The sequence below is a fragment of the Rhinoderma darwinii genome, chromosome 8 (genome assembly GCF_050947455.1).
Source record: "Rhinoderma darwinii isolate aRhiDar2 chromosome 8, aRhiDar2.hap1, whole genome shotgun sequence".
NCBI lineage: Eukaryota > Metazoa > Chordata > Amphibia > Anura > Rhinodermatidae > Rhinoderma > Rhinoderma darwinii.
The window spans coordinates 22,981,527-23,000,363 of record NC_134694.1 but is presented as its reverse complement, the minus strand read 5'-3'; the positions used below and the strand labels follow the sequence as shown (position 1 = coordinate 23,000,363).

The following is an 18,837-nucleotide window of genomic DNA, read 5'->3' as shown; positions in this document are numbered from 1 at the left end:
AATTCCACCACATTTTTGAAAACCCTATTCACATGTATTGTACTGTCGATTGCTGAGGATTTTTAGCGCAGAATCTGCATTGAAAATCTGTGGCCAATTCTGCAGCGTCTGAATTCACCCTAAGGCTATGTTCACACTGTGCAGATTATGCATATATGTTGTAAGCCAAAACCAGGACCTAAAACATTAGAGATCTATAAAAGGGTGGCAGAAAACTTTAACATTTCTCCTTTTCTGGAATCAAAGGCCTGAGAAAAAGGTATTAGCTTTACATGATTAAAATAAAAGATGAACCCCTAAGAAAAATCAAGATACAGAATAAACTTTGATATAGGACTAGTCATGCAGGGCATATAATGTATTATCCGAGATCCCATCACTATACAGTTTACACAGCTCTGGAGCGCCCACTAGTGGCCATTGACAGAAATGACAACAAAAAAAAGCTAATGTAAAAACTATATAGTTTAATACATTGCATTGGTAAATATATTTATGCCTGTGTCTTGAAACCGCCACATTTAACAAACATACAGCAAAAGGAGAATTGGACAAAACAGAAGGAAAAAAAAAAAATAATCAATGCACTCAGCCCACACAGTCCCCTATCTTGCACCTGTCAAGCTTTAAGCTCCAGTAGATCAGTCTTACTTACCGACCAACGAGGTCATTTTAAATCCGTCAGACGGAAGGTCCGAAAGGTTTCCTGCAAAAGATATAAAAATAGCCTATTAATGGAAAGTGAATCTCGAAAAAAAACTTTAGGACTTTATCCTGTTATCAGAGATTTCAAGCTGAAAACGGTTGTCTATTTTTTGGGTGGTTTGAAATAGCGATCGAATTGAAGAATATCCTTTCCTAATCTGCCCATCTGGTACGGGAAAAAAAACCATTATGGCTATGATCAACTTTAGGAACAATATTTGGCAATATGATGGTTTGTTCTAAATGTTCTCAAGACCGAAAAACTTGGAGAATTGTTCGCTCTTGGCTGCCCCAGTTTTAAATTGGTCGTGTGACAATGGTCAATACAGATCCTACAGCATACAGTAGGATGGCTTTCTAATGTTTAACCTGGCACGGGTCAGCTCCTCCTGCCCTGCAGGAGGTTGAGGCAGAGGTCAGCAGATGGTCAACTTGTAGCATACCTGCTAGTACATACTGTCCACCACCATAGAGGCGCCAGATGGCAGGACCTCAATCTTAGAGTACACATTTCACAGCCAGTGATCACAAGATATGGCTTCCTACAGGAGAAACTTACACCTGCCTACATCTGGAAACATTTATAGAAAGACATATAACACCTACGTGATTCTAAAAGGAAGGGGCAGTTATCGAAAAACAAAACAAACCCGAAAGTACATGGGTGAAATAGAAAGAAAATAATGAAAAAAAACGTAACGCCTCATACATCATTTATCTTCAGCCACTAACGGAAATACAGATGTCCCAAAAATAAATACCGGTCCAAAAAATAAAGGGTAAACTGGGCCCAAGTCAAAAGGAAAAACTTTGCAGGCAAGTCAAGGGAAATATAGACTTATGCCTCGGGCACACGACCGTGTGTGCCAGCCGAGTCCAGTCAGTGATCCGTGGAAAGATAGGACATGTCCTATCTTTCCACGGATCTGAGAATCGGGTCAGTTTTCACGGACCCGATTCACCCGCCAAAGTGAATGGGTCCGCGAAGAATATCGTGTGCCACTCAGATACTGTTAAAAACGGCCCGAGTGGCACACTAAACTAAAGAAAATGATGCTAAAAATAACCTTTTTTTTTTTTTTTTTTTTGCTGCATCATGGATGGTTTAATGGGCTGGAATGTTTTTGTTTTTTTAAATTTAATTTTCCACCTTTACCTTTGCTTGAATTTGGTTAAGGATTCCAATTTCTCATGAAAAAAATTCAATACAATACCGCGACTGACTAGCAAAACACTTGACAGACTGCAATTATCATCACAACCACTGGGTGGCCACACAGACACATAGGATAAATATTTTGTGACAAAGTATCGCAAAAACATGGGTTTTGGTTCGTTTTTAACCCCTTAAAGACCAGGCCAATTCGAGTTTTTTCATTTTCGGTTTTTCCTCCCCGTCTGCCAAAAGCCATAACTTTTCTATTTTTTTGTCGACATAGCCATATGAGGTCTTGTTTTTTGCGGGACAAGTTGTAGTTTTTCATGGCACCATTTATTGTACCGCATAATGTACTGGGATGGGAATCTGCAAAAAAATAATTTGTGGGGTGAAATGGGCAAAAAAAAAAGCGACTACACCATTTTTTGGGGGTTTTGTTTTTACGGCCTCTATCAGGCGGTTAAAAACTACAAATTCACCTTATTCTACAGGTTATGTTTTGTTTTATGTTTTACCACTTTAAAAAAAATAAAACTATTTGCTAAAAAAAATAATGTTTTGTGTCACCATATTCTGAGAGCAATAACTTTTTTATTTTTCCACCAATTTAGAGGTGTGAGGGCTTAAATTTTGCGGGGCGAGCTGTCGTTTTCACCGATTCCATTTTAGGGTACATGCGACATTTTGATTACTTTTCATTCCTTTTTTTCGGGAGAGCTAAGGTGACCAAAAAACAGCAATTTGCATGTTTTATATATTTCTTTTTTTCCGTCGTTCACCGAGCGGGTTAAGCAACACTATATTGTGATAGTTCTGACTTTTACAGACGCGGCGATAACCAGAAATTTTTTTTTCTAACTTTTAATATTTAGTTTTTTGGAACATTATAAAAATCTTTATCTAACTCTTTACTTTTATTATTAGTCCCCTTAGAGGACTTGAACCCGCGATCGTTGGATCGATTGCATGATATACCGTAATACTAATGTATTGCACTATATCGTGATGCTCACAGTCTCCTTTGTAGCCCCTGACCTTCATTAGGCCCCCAGGCTGCCATAACATCCATAGCCACCGGCCGATACCGTCGTGGGGCAGGGGCGTGATGCCATGTTCGAGGGGGCACCCCCTGATTCTAACAACTTAAATGCTGCGGTCATTATTGACCGCGGCATTTAAGATGTTAAACGGACAGAATCAAAGTGATCTTTGCTTCCGCCCGTTGCAGTGAGGTGTCAGCTGTGTAACACAGCCGTCACCCGCTGAGTATGGAGCGAGCTCAGCCCGTTCCATACTTCCCCTTAACGGCTACTAAGTATTATTACGTGGCATGTCGTTAAGCGGTTCAAGTTGGACATCTCGTGCCACACATCTCAGGATATGTTGAGATAGGAAAGACTCATCTGTAGGAGCATTTTTTCTAAATTTGTATATTTTTCTATATTTTTTTTCTATTTGTTTTTAGATTATGCTCTCTGTTAGCGACAGAAAAGGGATTAGTGCAACTTGCATTTAATTGTAAGGATGAATATTTATGGCCCTATGACACATGGTTTATGCTTCTGGGATATATACACACACACACACACACACACACACACACACTATATATACACATACAGGTTGTGATCCTGACGTGGCCATAAGATAATGGGGGGAACCACTCTGTTATAACTTAAATTTCCTTCTAAAGCCAAGTAGTACTGTAGCCCGATCCTTACACACTGCGACACCCTTCAGAAATTCCAATCATTTTAATTAATCCAACAAGAATTAGAAGTAAATTAGGAGGTAAAACATTATTGTAGTCCGTACCCTATCACAATTTAAAAAAATTAAAGAAATGACTATCGTCCGCAATGAGGAAGAAAACGGTTACATACATAGTATATGGATGGGGTGACTTTTCTCCTGACTTTTACAAAATGCAAGCGTTTAAAAGAGTTGTCTGCTTTGAATAAACAATTTTTGTTATAAGGGTCTTCAAAAAAATTAGATGATCCCAGGCTGCCGGGCGACCCAGTGATCGCCTATTATCTGGCAGCAAGTGTACAGTTCCCCTGCAGTGCCACCGCATGAGAAATGATGCATTACATTGTGTCATTTGAAATCAACGGGCCGACTGTGTAATGCTTAGACAGACACGTCAGGACATCCAGCGACATTCTTTGTAGCCGCTCCGTGCCCTGGCTGATTGATGAAGGTCCCGTTTATTTATTCAGAATGCCTAAATAGTGCATTTGGAAATAAGTTTTCTAAACCAGGTCCAGATTTTGGAATGGAGACAAGGTTTGTGGGGTAAAGCCTATGAATCAAGGGCGTACATAAAATTGAGTGCTGCTATGGGGCAACTGATAAGAGGGGTATTCAGTTGGACTGGCAAAAATATAGAAATTACTGAAATCCAAATCCAACCGGGCAGGTCACTTAATAAGGTACAGGTTGACCATGTTCCAGGTGACCTTAAAGGGACTCAGTCACCAGTTTATTAATTTCCCATCTCCAACTAATCTAATAGGCTCTTTGCTGCTGAGAACTACAGCGTGATTTTTTATTTTTTTTAAGTTTATTATTTGCAAAGTTAAGAGCATTTATCGAAATATGTAATTGAGCCTTTATTAGACAAGTGGGAGGTAACACTAGCGATTCTCCTGAGGTGGAGCCTCCTCACAGCCTCTGACGCTGTCCTATCAGCATGAACCTGCTTCACACAGTGTGAGAGACTGAGGCTGGAGGGAACAGGCATCACTTCAAACAACCATATCTCGGGCTGTAGACCACCTAGAACAGCGGTTCTGGTGGTATATGAAAGAGCAGATTCTAATCTTTTATATGACACCAGGATCGCAGTTGACACAACCAGCGATAAAGCCAGTTGAAAATACAGTTGGGAATGGAAGCTGTATACTATATGATCACAGTGTGTTGCTGGGCAGGGAAGGGGAGAAGCTGTATGCTGATCGGACAGCGTCATACAGAAAACATTGCACCGCCCAGAGTGAAAAGAAAGAGTCACCTCCTATTTGGCTATTAGAGCCACATTAGCATATTTAGAAAAATGCTCAGAACGTTGCAAATAATAAATGTTTTTTAAAACAAATCACACTGTAGTTATCAGCAGCAAAACACCTTTTAGATTAGTTAGGAGATAGGGAATTTATAAACTGGGGACAGAGTCCCTTTATTGGGATCCTATTAGAGAGGGCAGCATAAGGTAGTGACAGAGACTCAGACTTCAGCGTTGTGTGTATTATGTTTAGCTGTAGCTTAGGTAAGCGTAGTTCTTGTAAAACATACATTTTAATCATTGCAGCGCTCACATCACGCTGTGAGGAAGGAGTCCTCGATATTCATGAGCTGCCGCTAACCCCACCCTCTCACCGCTGATTGACAGTTTCCTCCCTATGCACAGCAATAGGAGAGAAAACGGTCAATCAGCAGGGGAAAGGCGAAGTTAGCGTCAACTCATGAATTTCGATAAATCCTTCCTCACAGCGTGATGCGAGTGCTGCAATGATTAAAATATATAAAAAACAATGCCACAACTAAACATAAGACTTAACGCTGAAGTCAGTCACTACCTTATGCTGCCCTCTCTGATAGGTGGAGATAGATTCCCTTTAAATTCACATGTCAATATACTAGAAAGATAGTACATGGCAAGTAAGTTAAGAAGTGGGGGGTATGGTTTTGAGAGAGATAGCCTTATATCTTCTTCAGGTTCCCAAGCAGCCGTTTCCCTGAAAATAAAACGCCCCCCCCCCTCCCACTGACCCCTTTCTACAAGTGATATGTGAATGGCTACCAATTGTTTCCACGTATTACAGTGTTTACCGTCAATGAATGGGATTAATAATTCAGCCGTTATAAGAAGATGACCTTTATTAGGGTACCAAGTCTTTGCGGTCCAGATATCAAGGGTAAAGCGCTGCTATGAAACTCCAGGGTTTCTTTTTGTGGGATTCATTTTATAGCTTAATTAGACTTGAGGACATAAATCAATTATTTCTCCTGTTTTATGCAACAATGCAGCTCATTCTTACGTGGTGGGTTGCTGGCTCTGAGGTACCAAGAAGCCTTGTTCTTCAGAGTTTTATGACTATGCAGTAAACACCACTGCTTACAGAAGCTGCCTAAGCATTTGGAAAGGAGGTTATGCTTTCTTGAACTTCCATCAACCTCTGACCGCCCTTGTCCCTCCTCACCGGGTGTTGCGGAGAGGGCAACATCTTCTGCTAGAAATGAACTTCGCCTGAACCTGCGACATAGCATTGGACTCTTGAAGACACCAACCGGAGAAGGTCCTCAACTTTCCCATGTCGTGTTGGGTTATCACTGGGGTTCAGCATGTATTTTGGCCATGAGGCCTCACACAGGAAAAAGGGAGCGCTTGTGTCCCAATGTTTATAGTATTCCAATGAAAAGGACTAAACCCATTACATTGGAGGAAAGGAAATCTACAACTTTGCTTTTCAACCTACAAAACATTTTCACAGCAAATCTGCAGGGAAATCCGCAGTGGGAAATTTGCAGCAAATCATGCAGATTTGCATGTGGATTTCCCCAGAGAGAATAGCCGGGCATCCATAAAAACAAGATTAAAAAAACTATACCATGCCCCTTGGCGGTACCGTGGCAGCGCTGCCTTGCTCCCCTCTTTTGAGCATGTTCTGATCAGTGACCACTAATGTTTATGCAAGTAATGGCTCATGCACGTGACCGTTTTTCTTTAGTGTCCGTTTTTTTTTTTTGAGTATAGCATATTGTATCATTCATTTCTATGGGGTCATGTGCACATCTGTTTTTTTTGCGGAACCGTGTGTCCGTTCCTCAATTTATAGAACAGGTCATATTCTTGTCAGTATTTGCGGTCCATCTCACCCATGTATGGGATGACAGAAAAAAAAAATGCATCAGAATTTTAGCATGCATGCCACATTTATTACCCGTTTTAAACACTTTTGACACGCTCGACAAGGGGGTGTTTAGCAGAAAAGGGCGTGGTCCAGCAAAAAGGATGTTGCTTAAAATATGACACTGTGCTCTAAAAATTTGCCAAAATTTGGTGCAAAAACCTAATTTATCATACAGTGTGCACCAATTTGATAAACAGCACATTTTCTGCTTTGTTTAGGCTTAAACAGGATTAGTAAATCTGCCCCATAGTTGTGATCACCAATAGTTATTTTGTAGTAAGTAGTAAGAGGGCAGCTGAACTTTAAATTAGCTGGAAGATCAGGCACAAAACAAGGACGAAAAAGCTACATGTGCAGAAACACATGCTGCGTCTACTGTGCCCATGCTACTCCATTAATTAAAAAAAAGAAAAAAAAAAAAGAAGAAAAGGAGGTTGAAAAGGCAAGTCCCCGAGGCCAAAATACTTAGGAATTTGGACACACTTTAAGTCCATTCAACAGGATCTTCTAAATGGAGGGATAAAACTAGCCCAATCATATCTTAAAAGAAGGTGAAAATGACAGTACTAGCTCTGCCTCAGGCCAAGGTACAGTGAAGGAAGCAGGTGACACCCATTCATTGGCCTTGGCTAATTACAGTATAACGATATATGAATACATGCTTAAAATAAAAGCAAAAATCCCCAAACTGATCTAGATTTCTCTTCTGTTCATTCACTTTGTATTTTGCCAATTAACAAAAAGACTATTTACACTTTAGCATTTATATATGTATGCAAAGCGAATGAACAGAAGAGAAATCTAAAATCAAATCAATATTTGGTGTGACCACCTTTGCCTTCAAAACAGCATCAATTCTTCTAGGTACACTTGCACACAGTTTTTGAAGGAACTCGGCAGGGAGGTTGTTACAAACCTGGAGAACTAACCACAGATCTTCTGTGGATGTAGGCCTTCTCAAATCCTTCTGTCTCTTCATGTAATCTCAGATAGATTCAATGTTGAGATCAGGGCTCTGTGGGGGCCATATCATCACTTCCATTGGTCTTCTTTACACTGAAGATATTTCTTAATGACATTGTCTGTATTTTTTGGGTCGTTTTAATGCTGCAGAAAAAATATGAAGCCATTCAGACGCCTGCCTGATGGTATTACATGATGGAAAAGTATCTGCCAGTATTTCGCAGTATTGAGGACACCATTAATCCTGACCAAATCCCCAACTCAATTTGCTGAAATGTAGCCCCAAGCTTGAAAGGGACCCCACCATGCTTCACTGTTGCCTGCAGACACTCATTGTACAGCTCTCCAGCGAACAATCTGCCTTCTGTAATAGCCAAAGATTTCAAATTTTGACTCCTCAGTCCAGAGCACCTTTTGCCATTTTTCTGCATCCCAGTTCCTATGTTTTTGTGCATAGTTGAGTCGCTTGGTCTTGTTTCCAGGTCGAAAGTATGGCTTTTTGGCCGCAATTCTTCTATGAACACCACTTCTGGCCAGAGTTCTCCGAGCAGTAGATGGGTGTACCTGGGTCTAACTGGTTTCTGCCAGTTCTGAGCTGATGGCACTGCTGGACATCTTCAGATTTCGAAGGGAAGTAAGCATTATGTGTTTTTAATCTGCTGCACTACATTTCCTTGGCCAAGCATTGCGTCTACTCCCCTCAACATTGCACGTTTCTTTGTGCTTCTTCAAAAGAGCTTGAACAGCACATCTTGAAACCCCAGTCTGCTTTAAAATCTTTGCCTGGGAGAGACCTTGCTGATGCAGTATAACTACCTTGCGTCTTATTGCGGTGCTCAGTCTTGCTTTTGTGGACCGGTGACATGAAACAGTCTTCTGCAACCTCACCTTTGTAGCGGAGTGGCATTAAGATTTGCAGAAATATGTCAAATTCAGATTGTACACTTTTACTTACAAAATTAAGATTGTAATTTGACAAGGGAAGTCCAAACCTACCAATAAGCGAATGTGAGGAGTTGGCTAAATGGTTTAAACCAGAAGATTATGGTCAAAAGAACAGTGCAAAATCCACTTTTTTGATTTTTTTTTTTTTTTTTTTACAAAGGTTAATCATGTTTGTATAAAGTGACTTCTTAATTTGAAAGATTTTCAAAATAAAAACAAAAAAAAAAACAAGTGTAAAATTAAGAAATAAATAAGCGTCATGTAGTATTACTGTAATCTCCAATCCATGAAGAAAATAGTAGAATCCCAAGTAAATGATGTTCCTTCTATTAGACATGTGACCGTTTAGCTGCATAGAAGTTTGCCTGGCAGTTCACAAAGACGACGCTACAATTGTATTGTGGCACTTAATTTATCCACCAACACAGTCACAAGGGTCATTAGTTCAACCTTTCATCAGCCGGATTATACATTGATGCCTACAATCTTTAGGAAGCAAATTCAGTTTAAGGAAACGTCAAAATTTTACTGGACGTCTTTGTCATTATAATTTATTGGGGGTTTACAGGATTTTAATTCCGCAGATCAGCTATTCAAATAAAAACAACTTTGTAAAAAGTGGATTAAATCTCTGTCTGGTGACATGTACTTAAAGGGGTTGGTCAGGATTAGAAAAACATGGCTGCTTTCATCCAGAAACAGCACGACATCTATCTATGGGTTGTGACTGGTATTGCAGCTCAGCTCCCTGAAAGTGATTGGGACAGAGCTGCAATACCACACACAACCTGTGGACATATGTGGTGCTGTCTTTGGTAGAAAGAAGCCATGTTTTTGTCATCTTGGACAACCCCTTTAAGGCAAACTAGACAAGAGGAAATTACAGCAGAATCGGATGATTGATATAAATTGTCAATATCCCAACAAGTCATCAAGGGCCACAGGTTAAATATAGCAGTTACTATCCCCATGAAGAACTTTAATAACAGTTAAAAGCAATATCTTAAAGGAGTTGATTAGTTTTGGCAAATTGAGCATTCAGGAGTTTGGCAAAGTGTTAGGTCGGCCATACTATTCGTCAATACTAGTTTTACTTTAACCCCTTAATGACCCCCTCCATTTTGATGGCAGGTAGTGCAGGTCCTTAGTCTACAGCGACGTCTTTTCGCGACGCTGTAGAAGAGGCTGATGAGCGATCCGGTAAGCACTCATCCTCTAAGCAGGAGCTGTAACTAACATCTCCTGAACTTAGAGCAGCCTCCTAAACACAGCTGGGATCGGAAAAAGTTCCAAACCCAGCTATTCAACCCTTTGATCAATGCGGTTCTTGACCGCAGCATCATCAAAGGGAACTTCCCTTTTCGATCGCGTCACCGGAAACGCGATCAGAGGCTGGGGAGTCCCTCTGCAGTCAGCCCGGAGGACCTACAAAGGACGCCAGAGGTGTCTTCAGTATGCCTGCTGTTAGGGAACACTATGTGCTTCCCTAGCAGAAGTCTGTCATAGTGACAGTGTGATGTATTAGTATACAGGAGTATGCTAATACATTATGAGTAAAATATAAAGTTGTAAATAAACTTATCCCTTTAATGGGTTTTTTTAAAAAAAAAAAAGGAAAAAAGCCATTATTTTGCTAAAAAAAAAAAGAACTTTTTTTGCCCATACATTTCATAAAAAGAAACAAACAACTTACACATATTAGGTATCTACACGACCGTAATAACCTTATTTAGCGTGAAACAGGAACAAGATTCAAAAATGAACAAAAACTGTCGAAAATCACATTTTCCTATATTCACGTTGTAAAAATAAATTCTATAAACTTATACTATGAATTTCTTCAACCCCCAATCCGCAGAAAAAAAAAAAAAAAGGCCTCATACAGCCACGTCAATGAAAAAATAAAAAGTTATGGCTGCTGAAAGGCAGAGAGACAAAAACAAAAAAAATGTAGCTGGTCATTAAGGCCTTTTCAGAACTGTTGTTAAAATTCTGCTTTTGGGAAAGGATCAGTGGAAAAATTTGAGTTCGGGTAAAGGCCCTTTAACACGGGCCAATTATCGGGCAAACTATCACTCATTGGCTGATTGTATCGTTTTAGCTGCCCGAAATATTATCGTGGTCAGCAGCACATCTTCCTGTGTAAACTGGGGGACGTGCTGCCGACGTGATAGAAATGTATGAGGACGTGCGATCTGAGAAACGAGCGCTCGTCCCCATACACAGCTCCTTGTGAAAGGAGCAAACGAGCGCCAATCAACGAGCCGTCTCATTGATCAGCGCTCAGTTACACGGCCCACGTCGGGCCGTGTCAGAGGACCTTTAGCTCTAGTTAAATTAGTATTTTGTAAATAGGTAGTGGATCGTAGGTTCAAACTTCTAGAAAAGGGGGCAGAGAAATCAATAGAAAATTGCCTAGCCTAAATATAGATCTATAGCAACATGATTATTAATAATTAGAAACTTAGAATACAAAGGGACCTGGCTAGATGGACAACATGGTCTGTTTTTGCAGTTACTATACCCCCTCATCTGTAAAGATACAAGAGGTGTGGGCCAACCATGCGACTAGTTACAGTAAGAGCAGCTGAAAAGCTCTTTTCATTGAGGATTATAGTTGATTGATAAACCTGTCTACTCACAATGGACAATTGGGCAGGTGGCTCAAAACAAGGGATAAAAAGGAAACGCTCCCGTGGTCAGGGTGGGCCAGATGTGACTGATCACAACTGTCTTCTTATGCGTGTTATTACTAGTAATGGCTAACTGATAGTTAGTTATACATTAACATTTAGAATGTTCCTCAGCCAAATCTGGTTTATAAAGCTAATCTGAGGCGTTCATGATCATTACATTATTATTGAAAGAGATTCTATAGGTCTATATAAATATGGCTGAAAAAAAATGACGAGTGCTTATCTCAAGGACTACAGCTTAACTCCAGGGGGGGGTTAATATTTATTCACACATGAATTGTGCTCGTAAAGACTGACAATACATACATAGATCTAAAATTGTAGAATATGCATCCGGAAAATAAAACCTATGGTATAAAGTGAAAAAGCACAAGTCTGTATGCCGGATTTTACTCCGCTCGACCCAGGAAAAGGAGCGTCAACATGAGAAGGGTTTGAAGTGAAGACTAATACTTTCTTTATCTTTCTTCTTTGTACCAGATGTCAAACACCGAAAGCTTCGAAATAAGCAGAAGTGTACACAGATCAATAGGGACCATCTTCACCTCTTTGGAAAATGACAAGTATAGCTAAATTAGATTGGGAGATCACTTGGGTGCAAAGCGGACCTTTCCAATTAGGTTTTTCTCCAACATCTGCTGTCAGGTCAGGGGTGTGGATCTGAACACCATGGCCCCTGCCCCCAGCATACCAGTTCCTATTTGATCCCCTATTAAAGTTTTAAATAACACTATACCCTTTGCACTTTTATCCACAGTTTTATCCATTAGCTGCACTGGGAGGCTTTGGAAATACGATATACAAAGTCAATAAAACAGGGGAATATTAGCAGTAAAATCTACATTATATATCATTTCTTATATAATATATATGTATATAATATGAACACACTAAACCACAGTATGTGGGATTAAAAATGGAGTAACTTGACAGTTAAAAAAGCCCAGCTAGAAGTTTCATAAACCTCTTTGAACAGGTCTCGGAGATCTGCCAGTTTTGTAGAGGAAACTTTTATATAGAAAGAATTCAGAATTTTTTGAGCGTACTCACATTTATACTCTTAGATTGTCAAAAATAAATAACGTTGAATTGTTTCCGGAAAATAGTTAAACATTTGGCTGCACTAAACATGCTACCTCTGCAGACATGTTATATGGAACGAGTTCTGAAATTGGTGAATGTCAGCGTCACATCAGCGTCAGAGCTTCGTTCTGGCATTCCGTCGGAGCTTCCCGTCAGAACGGAACACTGACCGAAACAAACGGAAACCATAGGTTTCCGTTTGAATCACCATTGATTTCAATGGTGACGGATCAGGTGCAAATGGTTGCCGTTTGTCTCAGGGGTTCCGTTGTGGTCGTGGAACGGAGCCGTGAGGCAGATGTGAATGAAGCCTAAGATAGGTGCAGTTGTCCAAGGCCAGTCTATTATTTGGTAATACTTGATTTCTAAAGTATCGTTTATAGCAGTTGTCCTCATTGGACAATCCTTTTTTTTGTTAAAATAAGTTGTAATCTGTGGGGGAACCGGACAGTAAAAGCCCATTTACACAGGTCAATTGACTAAACGAGGGTTCTTATGAACACTTGTCCCATTATTGGTCCGTATAAACAGGGAAGCGATCAGCCGGTGAACAAGCAAACACTCGTTCGTCATCTGATCCCATCGTTTGTGTAGCTTATAAATTCATGGTTGCTGGCAGCACATCTCCCCGTGTATACAGGGAATGTGCCGTCGACAATGATGCAAACTGATGGAGACTGAACAACCGTATTGACGATCGTTTGTTCTCATACAGAAAGCATTGGCCTGTTAACAAATGCCGATTGACTTATAACATCGATCGGCGCTCCTTATGGGCACAAATCTGCCTGTGTAAACCACCAGCCATAAGTGTTCAATTCCCTGCAGGGCACCACAAGGGCCCACATAGTTCACAGAAACATTAGGTCCTCCAGAGCAAGAGATGCCCTTTATATGCCAGTAAATAATGCTTAAATAAACAGTCCATGCTTTACTCTCACTAGCTAATGTCGACAGGGAAGCGCATGGTATTTTTGGAAGTCCTTTCCAACCATTCACGCTCTGGCTACCATCTCTATGGACTTTAAGAAATCTACCTTTTTTATTTTTTTTAAATTAACCCTTTTGCAGGTTTTATTTTTATATCAGGCAGCATACAATTGGGCGAACCCAACAAGAAGGGACCATTTTCATTATGAACATTAAAGGGGTTGTCCAGAATTAAATAAAAAAAGTTTGGCTTTTTTTTCCTTAGAAGCAGTGCCGCTCTTGTCCATGGGCTGTGTCTGATATTGCAGATCAGCCCCACTCTTTTTTTCCATTCCTAAACAACCCCATTACATCAGTCCATTGTCAATTCTTAGTAGAGACAATTATACAGTTGCTGTAGATAAGCTTTCCAAATTGCATGGATCTGTAAAAAAGCACCACCGAATTAGGTCTGTTGTAAAAGATAAACATCACTATAGAATTAGATATCTTACTTGGAAACTAGTACTGCTATGCTATGGAAACAGTTTTCTCGATTTACTTTCAACATGAAATGATTGGCCATTATTACAATTACAAGCATATTTTTTATATAGTAAGGATGATGTAAACCGTGGAGCATATAGGGTTAAAACACCATGAATACACACTTGTTTTAGGATTGTGTTGGGCCCTGATCATTGGGAACATTGAAAAGTTCAGTTGATTATTTTCTTCTACACTACCACGTTTGTCAAACAAAAAGCACAGAGTAAACATGATCTATAACATTACTTATTTCACACAGCTGACGAGCATCTGCTTGACACCAGAATGAATCAAAAACTTACCGGCCTGTTCATTCTCCTCGGGAATGTCCTTGTAAAATCCTGGAAAATATATGGAGAACTGCTTTAGTGACAACACCGCATAAAGCAGGGGAAGTAAATATATGTTTCAGGTTTACACTGACATTCCTTTGCAGATTGATGGAGAATTTCTCTATGCAACATAATATATAAAAAAAAAAGAAAACACTGCACGCAAATAATAGGTCTCATTCTGACGATCATATTGTACCCATGTTTAACTGTCCTCATTCCGGTTGTAACACTCGGACCCCCAACTTTTCTACTGAACCATAGTGCCCATTTGGTGCTGTAAATTCATTTCAATAGTACTACCGTGGTAGGAGTGTTACATCCAGAATACAGTTAAAAATGTACAAACCGCCAGTCTGATTGAGTCCTAAGAATGAATCTCCTGTAATCACCTCCACAAGCTAAGGGGAAGTCCACACATGGGAGATTTGCTGCAGAAAGTTCTGCAACTGAAAATCAGTTTCATACATCTGAATGGGGTTATTTCTGCAGCAGGTGCTTGTATTTCTGCAAGCCCCATTCAGATAAAGGAAACTGATTTTCAGTTGCAGAAATTTCTGCAACAAATCAGCTGCGTGTGAACATACCCTTAAAGAAGCACTCCAGCTTTATTTTGCCTATATTACCGGGATAGGCTATTAATGAATTATGTATAGACTTATGTATGCCTATTGTATAACTGTTCTAGTTCAAGCACCCTTTATGGGTTGTCTGCCATCTTGGTTCCTTCTTTCCCTCGGATATTGTTCCCCTAATGCAGCCTATGTTTCCCATGATGCTTCTGGCTTTGCAGAGGCATATGGGGCGGAGCCTCATCACACTGCTCTTGCTCTGCTTTCAGTCCTAAGTGCAGCAATTTATATATCAGTGCAAGATCTAAGTGCACAAGTCATAGAACATCTGCCTTCTAACTGCATAAACAGAGTATTCCTACGTGATGCAGCTTCAGCTTGTCTCCCTGCCTCTTGCATGTGATTTCTCTGTCTGTTTTTACACAGGAGACAGTGAGGAGCAGTATCTCATAGAAATACACTGAACTCTGCAGACAGCACTCACAGATGGTAAAGACCCATTTAAAAGGCCAATTATCGGGCAAACGAGCGTTCACAGAATTCCCGATAATTGCCTTGTGTAAAAGGGGCAACAATCAGTCGATGAACGAGTAAACGCTCATTCTTCGGCTGATTGTAAACTTTTAAATGGCCAAAATATTACCGTTGTCGGCAGCACATCTCCCTGTGTAAACAGGGAGATGTGCTGCCGACACGATATAAATGTATTGGAACGAGCGATCTGCGCAATGAGAACTCATCCCCATACAATCTCCTTGTGAAAGGAGCAAACGAGCGCCGATCAACGAGCGGTCGTCGGGCCGCGTAATACCACCTTAAGGCAGGGGGGTTTATAACTCTACAGTTAATCATTGTATGGACTCATCTATTATATCACTGCACTCCTGCTCCCTTAGATAAGGAAGAAATGATCTCTTCAGCAGCACTCTATGCATGGGAGACATACAGAGGAACAAGGAGGGTGATGCTGGGTAGGGAGAGAAGGGGGGTCTCAGCTGCCAGGAAAGATTTGATTGGTGATGATGTAATCCTGTATTTCACAGGAAGTCAGGCACACAGGAGAAAATGACCTCCTGTCTACACGAGAGCATGGTCTATTTTGGTGGTCAATCTGAGATCACATGACAGTTGCCCATAATGAAAGGGTTCAAAATATATAGATGCAACTGAGCAGGGAAGACGCAAATGACACGGCTAGAATATTGCTGGCGAGTTAGAATTATATGTGCAAAAAAACACAAAAAACTGCGAAACTGTTCAAGCCATAGAAATGTTCTTTATAGTGTAGCTGAAATACAAGCGGATTTAAAGTTTCTATCCTCTGAAAACAAAGGAGAAAATGTAGCATTATATGCCAGCCATTCATGTAAAGGATGGATGGACTGCGTCTGCCGGAGCGGGAAATGCTTTTACAGAGTGGATTGCTGTTCTGGCTCAAAGAGGGGAATACGAGCAAAGGACCTCTCTCTATGACATCCATATGCCCTAATAGACGTATATAAAGGCTGGTTGAGAACAGCGAGAACATAGAGAACAAATAGGCGCTACAAAGGGTGAGTACGTCAGATTAGCAATGGCTTTCTCGGTTAGGTATAGTAAAAGGAGGCTCACCTTTAGGGGCTGTGCATGTATAGGTACAACCCTATTGTGGGGCCAGTTGGTTAGGAAGGATGCTGCCGATGCAGTAATCCCTAGAGCGTCAGGTGCCAACCTCGCCGGGGAGTGAATGCAGGTAGTTAAAAACAAAAATACAGGATACGGTTTGCTGAGACAAGTGACGTGTTGGACTCGTGAAGGTGTTGCGCCTGGATGGTGTCTCTTTTTCACAGTGGATCCTACCTGGTTCCCACTGGTTTTATCTACCTATATGCCCTAATAGGACATATAAACAGGGGTTGTCTTCATGAAACAAACTTTTCGCACATTGGTAAATTATGTAAGTACCATAAATAGTCACAGGTTAAATAGATTTCTTATTGCAAACTTTTGGACTTAGAAATAAATAAATAATATGCCCGATGACAAAAAAAGGGAAAACCAAGGAAAGCAACTCTGGAGTTTACAAAGAGCGACTATCACAATAATTATACTCTTAAGTCAAAAGAACATACATGGTCCAATATATCTGCCTGTTGCTGGGGGAATTAAACATTCTCTCGGCCACGTAAGTTGCATGACCAAGAAAAAAGGTAAGTTCAAAATGCCCTCCCATATAATCGCTCTTTCAGCGGTTTTCAGGCCCCAAAAGTAGACAGGTTCCCTTTAAAGGAAACTTGTGCCATAAAAATCTACTGCTTCACCAAAATGTTCTCATGATATATGAAGAATTGTATATGATGGCTGCTATAAACATCCGAGACAAATGTATCATGTTTTATGGTAAAATAATCCTTCAATGGTTTCGGCCATTCTCACGCTCGAATAGAGTAGAACATCATAAATGTTCATTACTCACATTTATAGAGGTCATCTTATTCCATTACATGTAAAGATAATACAACTGTGAAAATGTATACACCGTACAAATATAACTGGTCACCGATCCTTTAAAGCCTGGATGCACTATGAAACTTTAGAAGCGATGTTGAAATCCCATTAGCTAATAAAATAAACAACAAAGTGAATGGTATACAATGTTATAAGCCATTTTTTCCTTTTTCAGCTTTATGGTGCTCATTTCATATGTACACTTTGTAATAAAATGTAAATCTGACAGTCAAGGTCCTTGGTAGATTTTTAGTGCCTTGCATGCTGTGTACATACAACTCAGTACCCTTGAAGCATTATTTGCCAACATCAGTGACATTGAAATGTCATGATAAGAGTAACAATATCAATATAGATACCTTCCAGGACGATAAGAGTATCCCGCCAATGTCCAAGTCGTATATATTGTCGCTATAAGACATGAAATGCACAGACACTTTGATTCCCGTAGAGAAAGAGATACTTTTTGAAGCCACTGTTAATTCTAGCTAATAGATGGGGGTCCTGAACATGGAACCCCTCTATTAATTCAGACTTCGCTAATAGGGTATTTCAAAAGGGTTTTACAGTTCTTGTTCCAGGTTCTTAAACATCTTCCACAACTTTTATTCTCTACATAGTAATAGAGTAATCTCATTACTCGAGCACAGCATAGCTCAACATGACAAGGTATTTACCTTACATATGTAATACAACTACACAAATGCAAATCGATAATGGCAAAAGTTGTAAGAATAAATCTTTCGAAGCAGTTAAACACAGCCTCAACTCGTGTGTACCTTCCCCTAAACTGATCGCCCTAGCTGTACCATTCTGTGCCCCTTAAGGAAAAACACAAAGTAATAACTCATCCATAGTAAATCAATACACCTCTATTGATTAACCTAATCTAACTTGGGGGGAAGGGGGAGGCTAGTGAATGGAAGGACACCTCCAATTTAGGCAAGCATAACATTTAAGAAAGGTTAAGCTGGCCATACACATAAGACAGCACTAGTGCATTGTTCAAATGATCGAGGTTCGTTTGATAAAATTTTAAAACCACCGAAAATTATGGTAGAAATCGTCCACTTTCATTAACTTTGGTCAAATGTGTATGGCCACCTTTAGTTTGAAAGCAAACAACCTCGTTTTTACTGCTGTTGCGCGAAACACGCGCGTCACCCGGAAGTGCGTCTGTGTGCTGCGCGTGATTTTCACGCACCCATTGACTTCGAAAAACGCACAAATATAGGACATGTCGTGAGTTTTACGCAGCGGACACACGCTGCGTGACAATCACGGACTGTCTGAACGGCCCCATTGACTAACACAGGTCCGTGCGAGGCGCGTGAAAATCACGCGCGTTGCACGGACGTATTACACGTTCATCTGAATAAGCCCTAATACTAATCAAATCTAAGTTGATCACCAAAAAAATGGCATCAAAGCTTTTCATAGCCCTTATTACCACGGCAGAGGTCATAATTGTAATATGGACAACATATAACTGTACATTTAGGAGTTGTTTAAATAGTGAAA

General features: G+C 40.3%; 1 protein-coding gene across 1 annotated transcript in view; it reads right to left on the bottom strand.

The window, feature by feature from the left end:
- Positions 1-18,837, bottom strand: part of NR6A1 (nuclear receptor subfamily 6 group A member 1) — a 220,898-nt gene that overhangs the window by 151,383 nt on the left and 50,678 nt on the right. Inside the window, exons 2-3 of the mRNA XM_075835503.1 lie at positions 14,228-14,266; positions 656-706 (exon numbers count right to left, since the gene is read on the bottom strand). Of these exons, the coding sequence (XP_075691618.1) occupies positions 656-706; positions 14,228-14,266 (90 nt within the window). The remainder of the gene's footprint in view (positions 1-655; positions 707-14,227; positions 14,267-18,837) is intronic.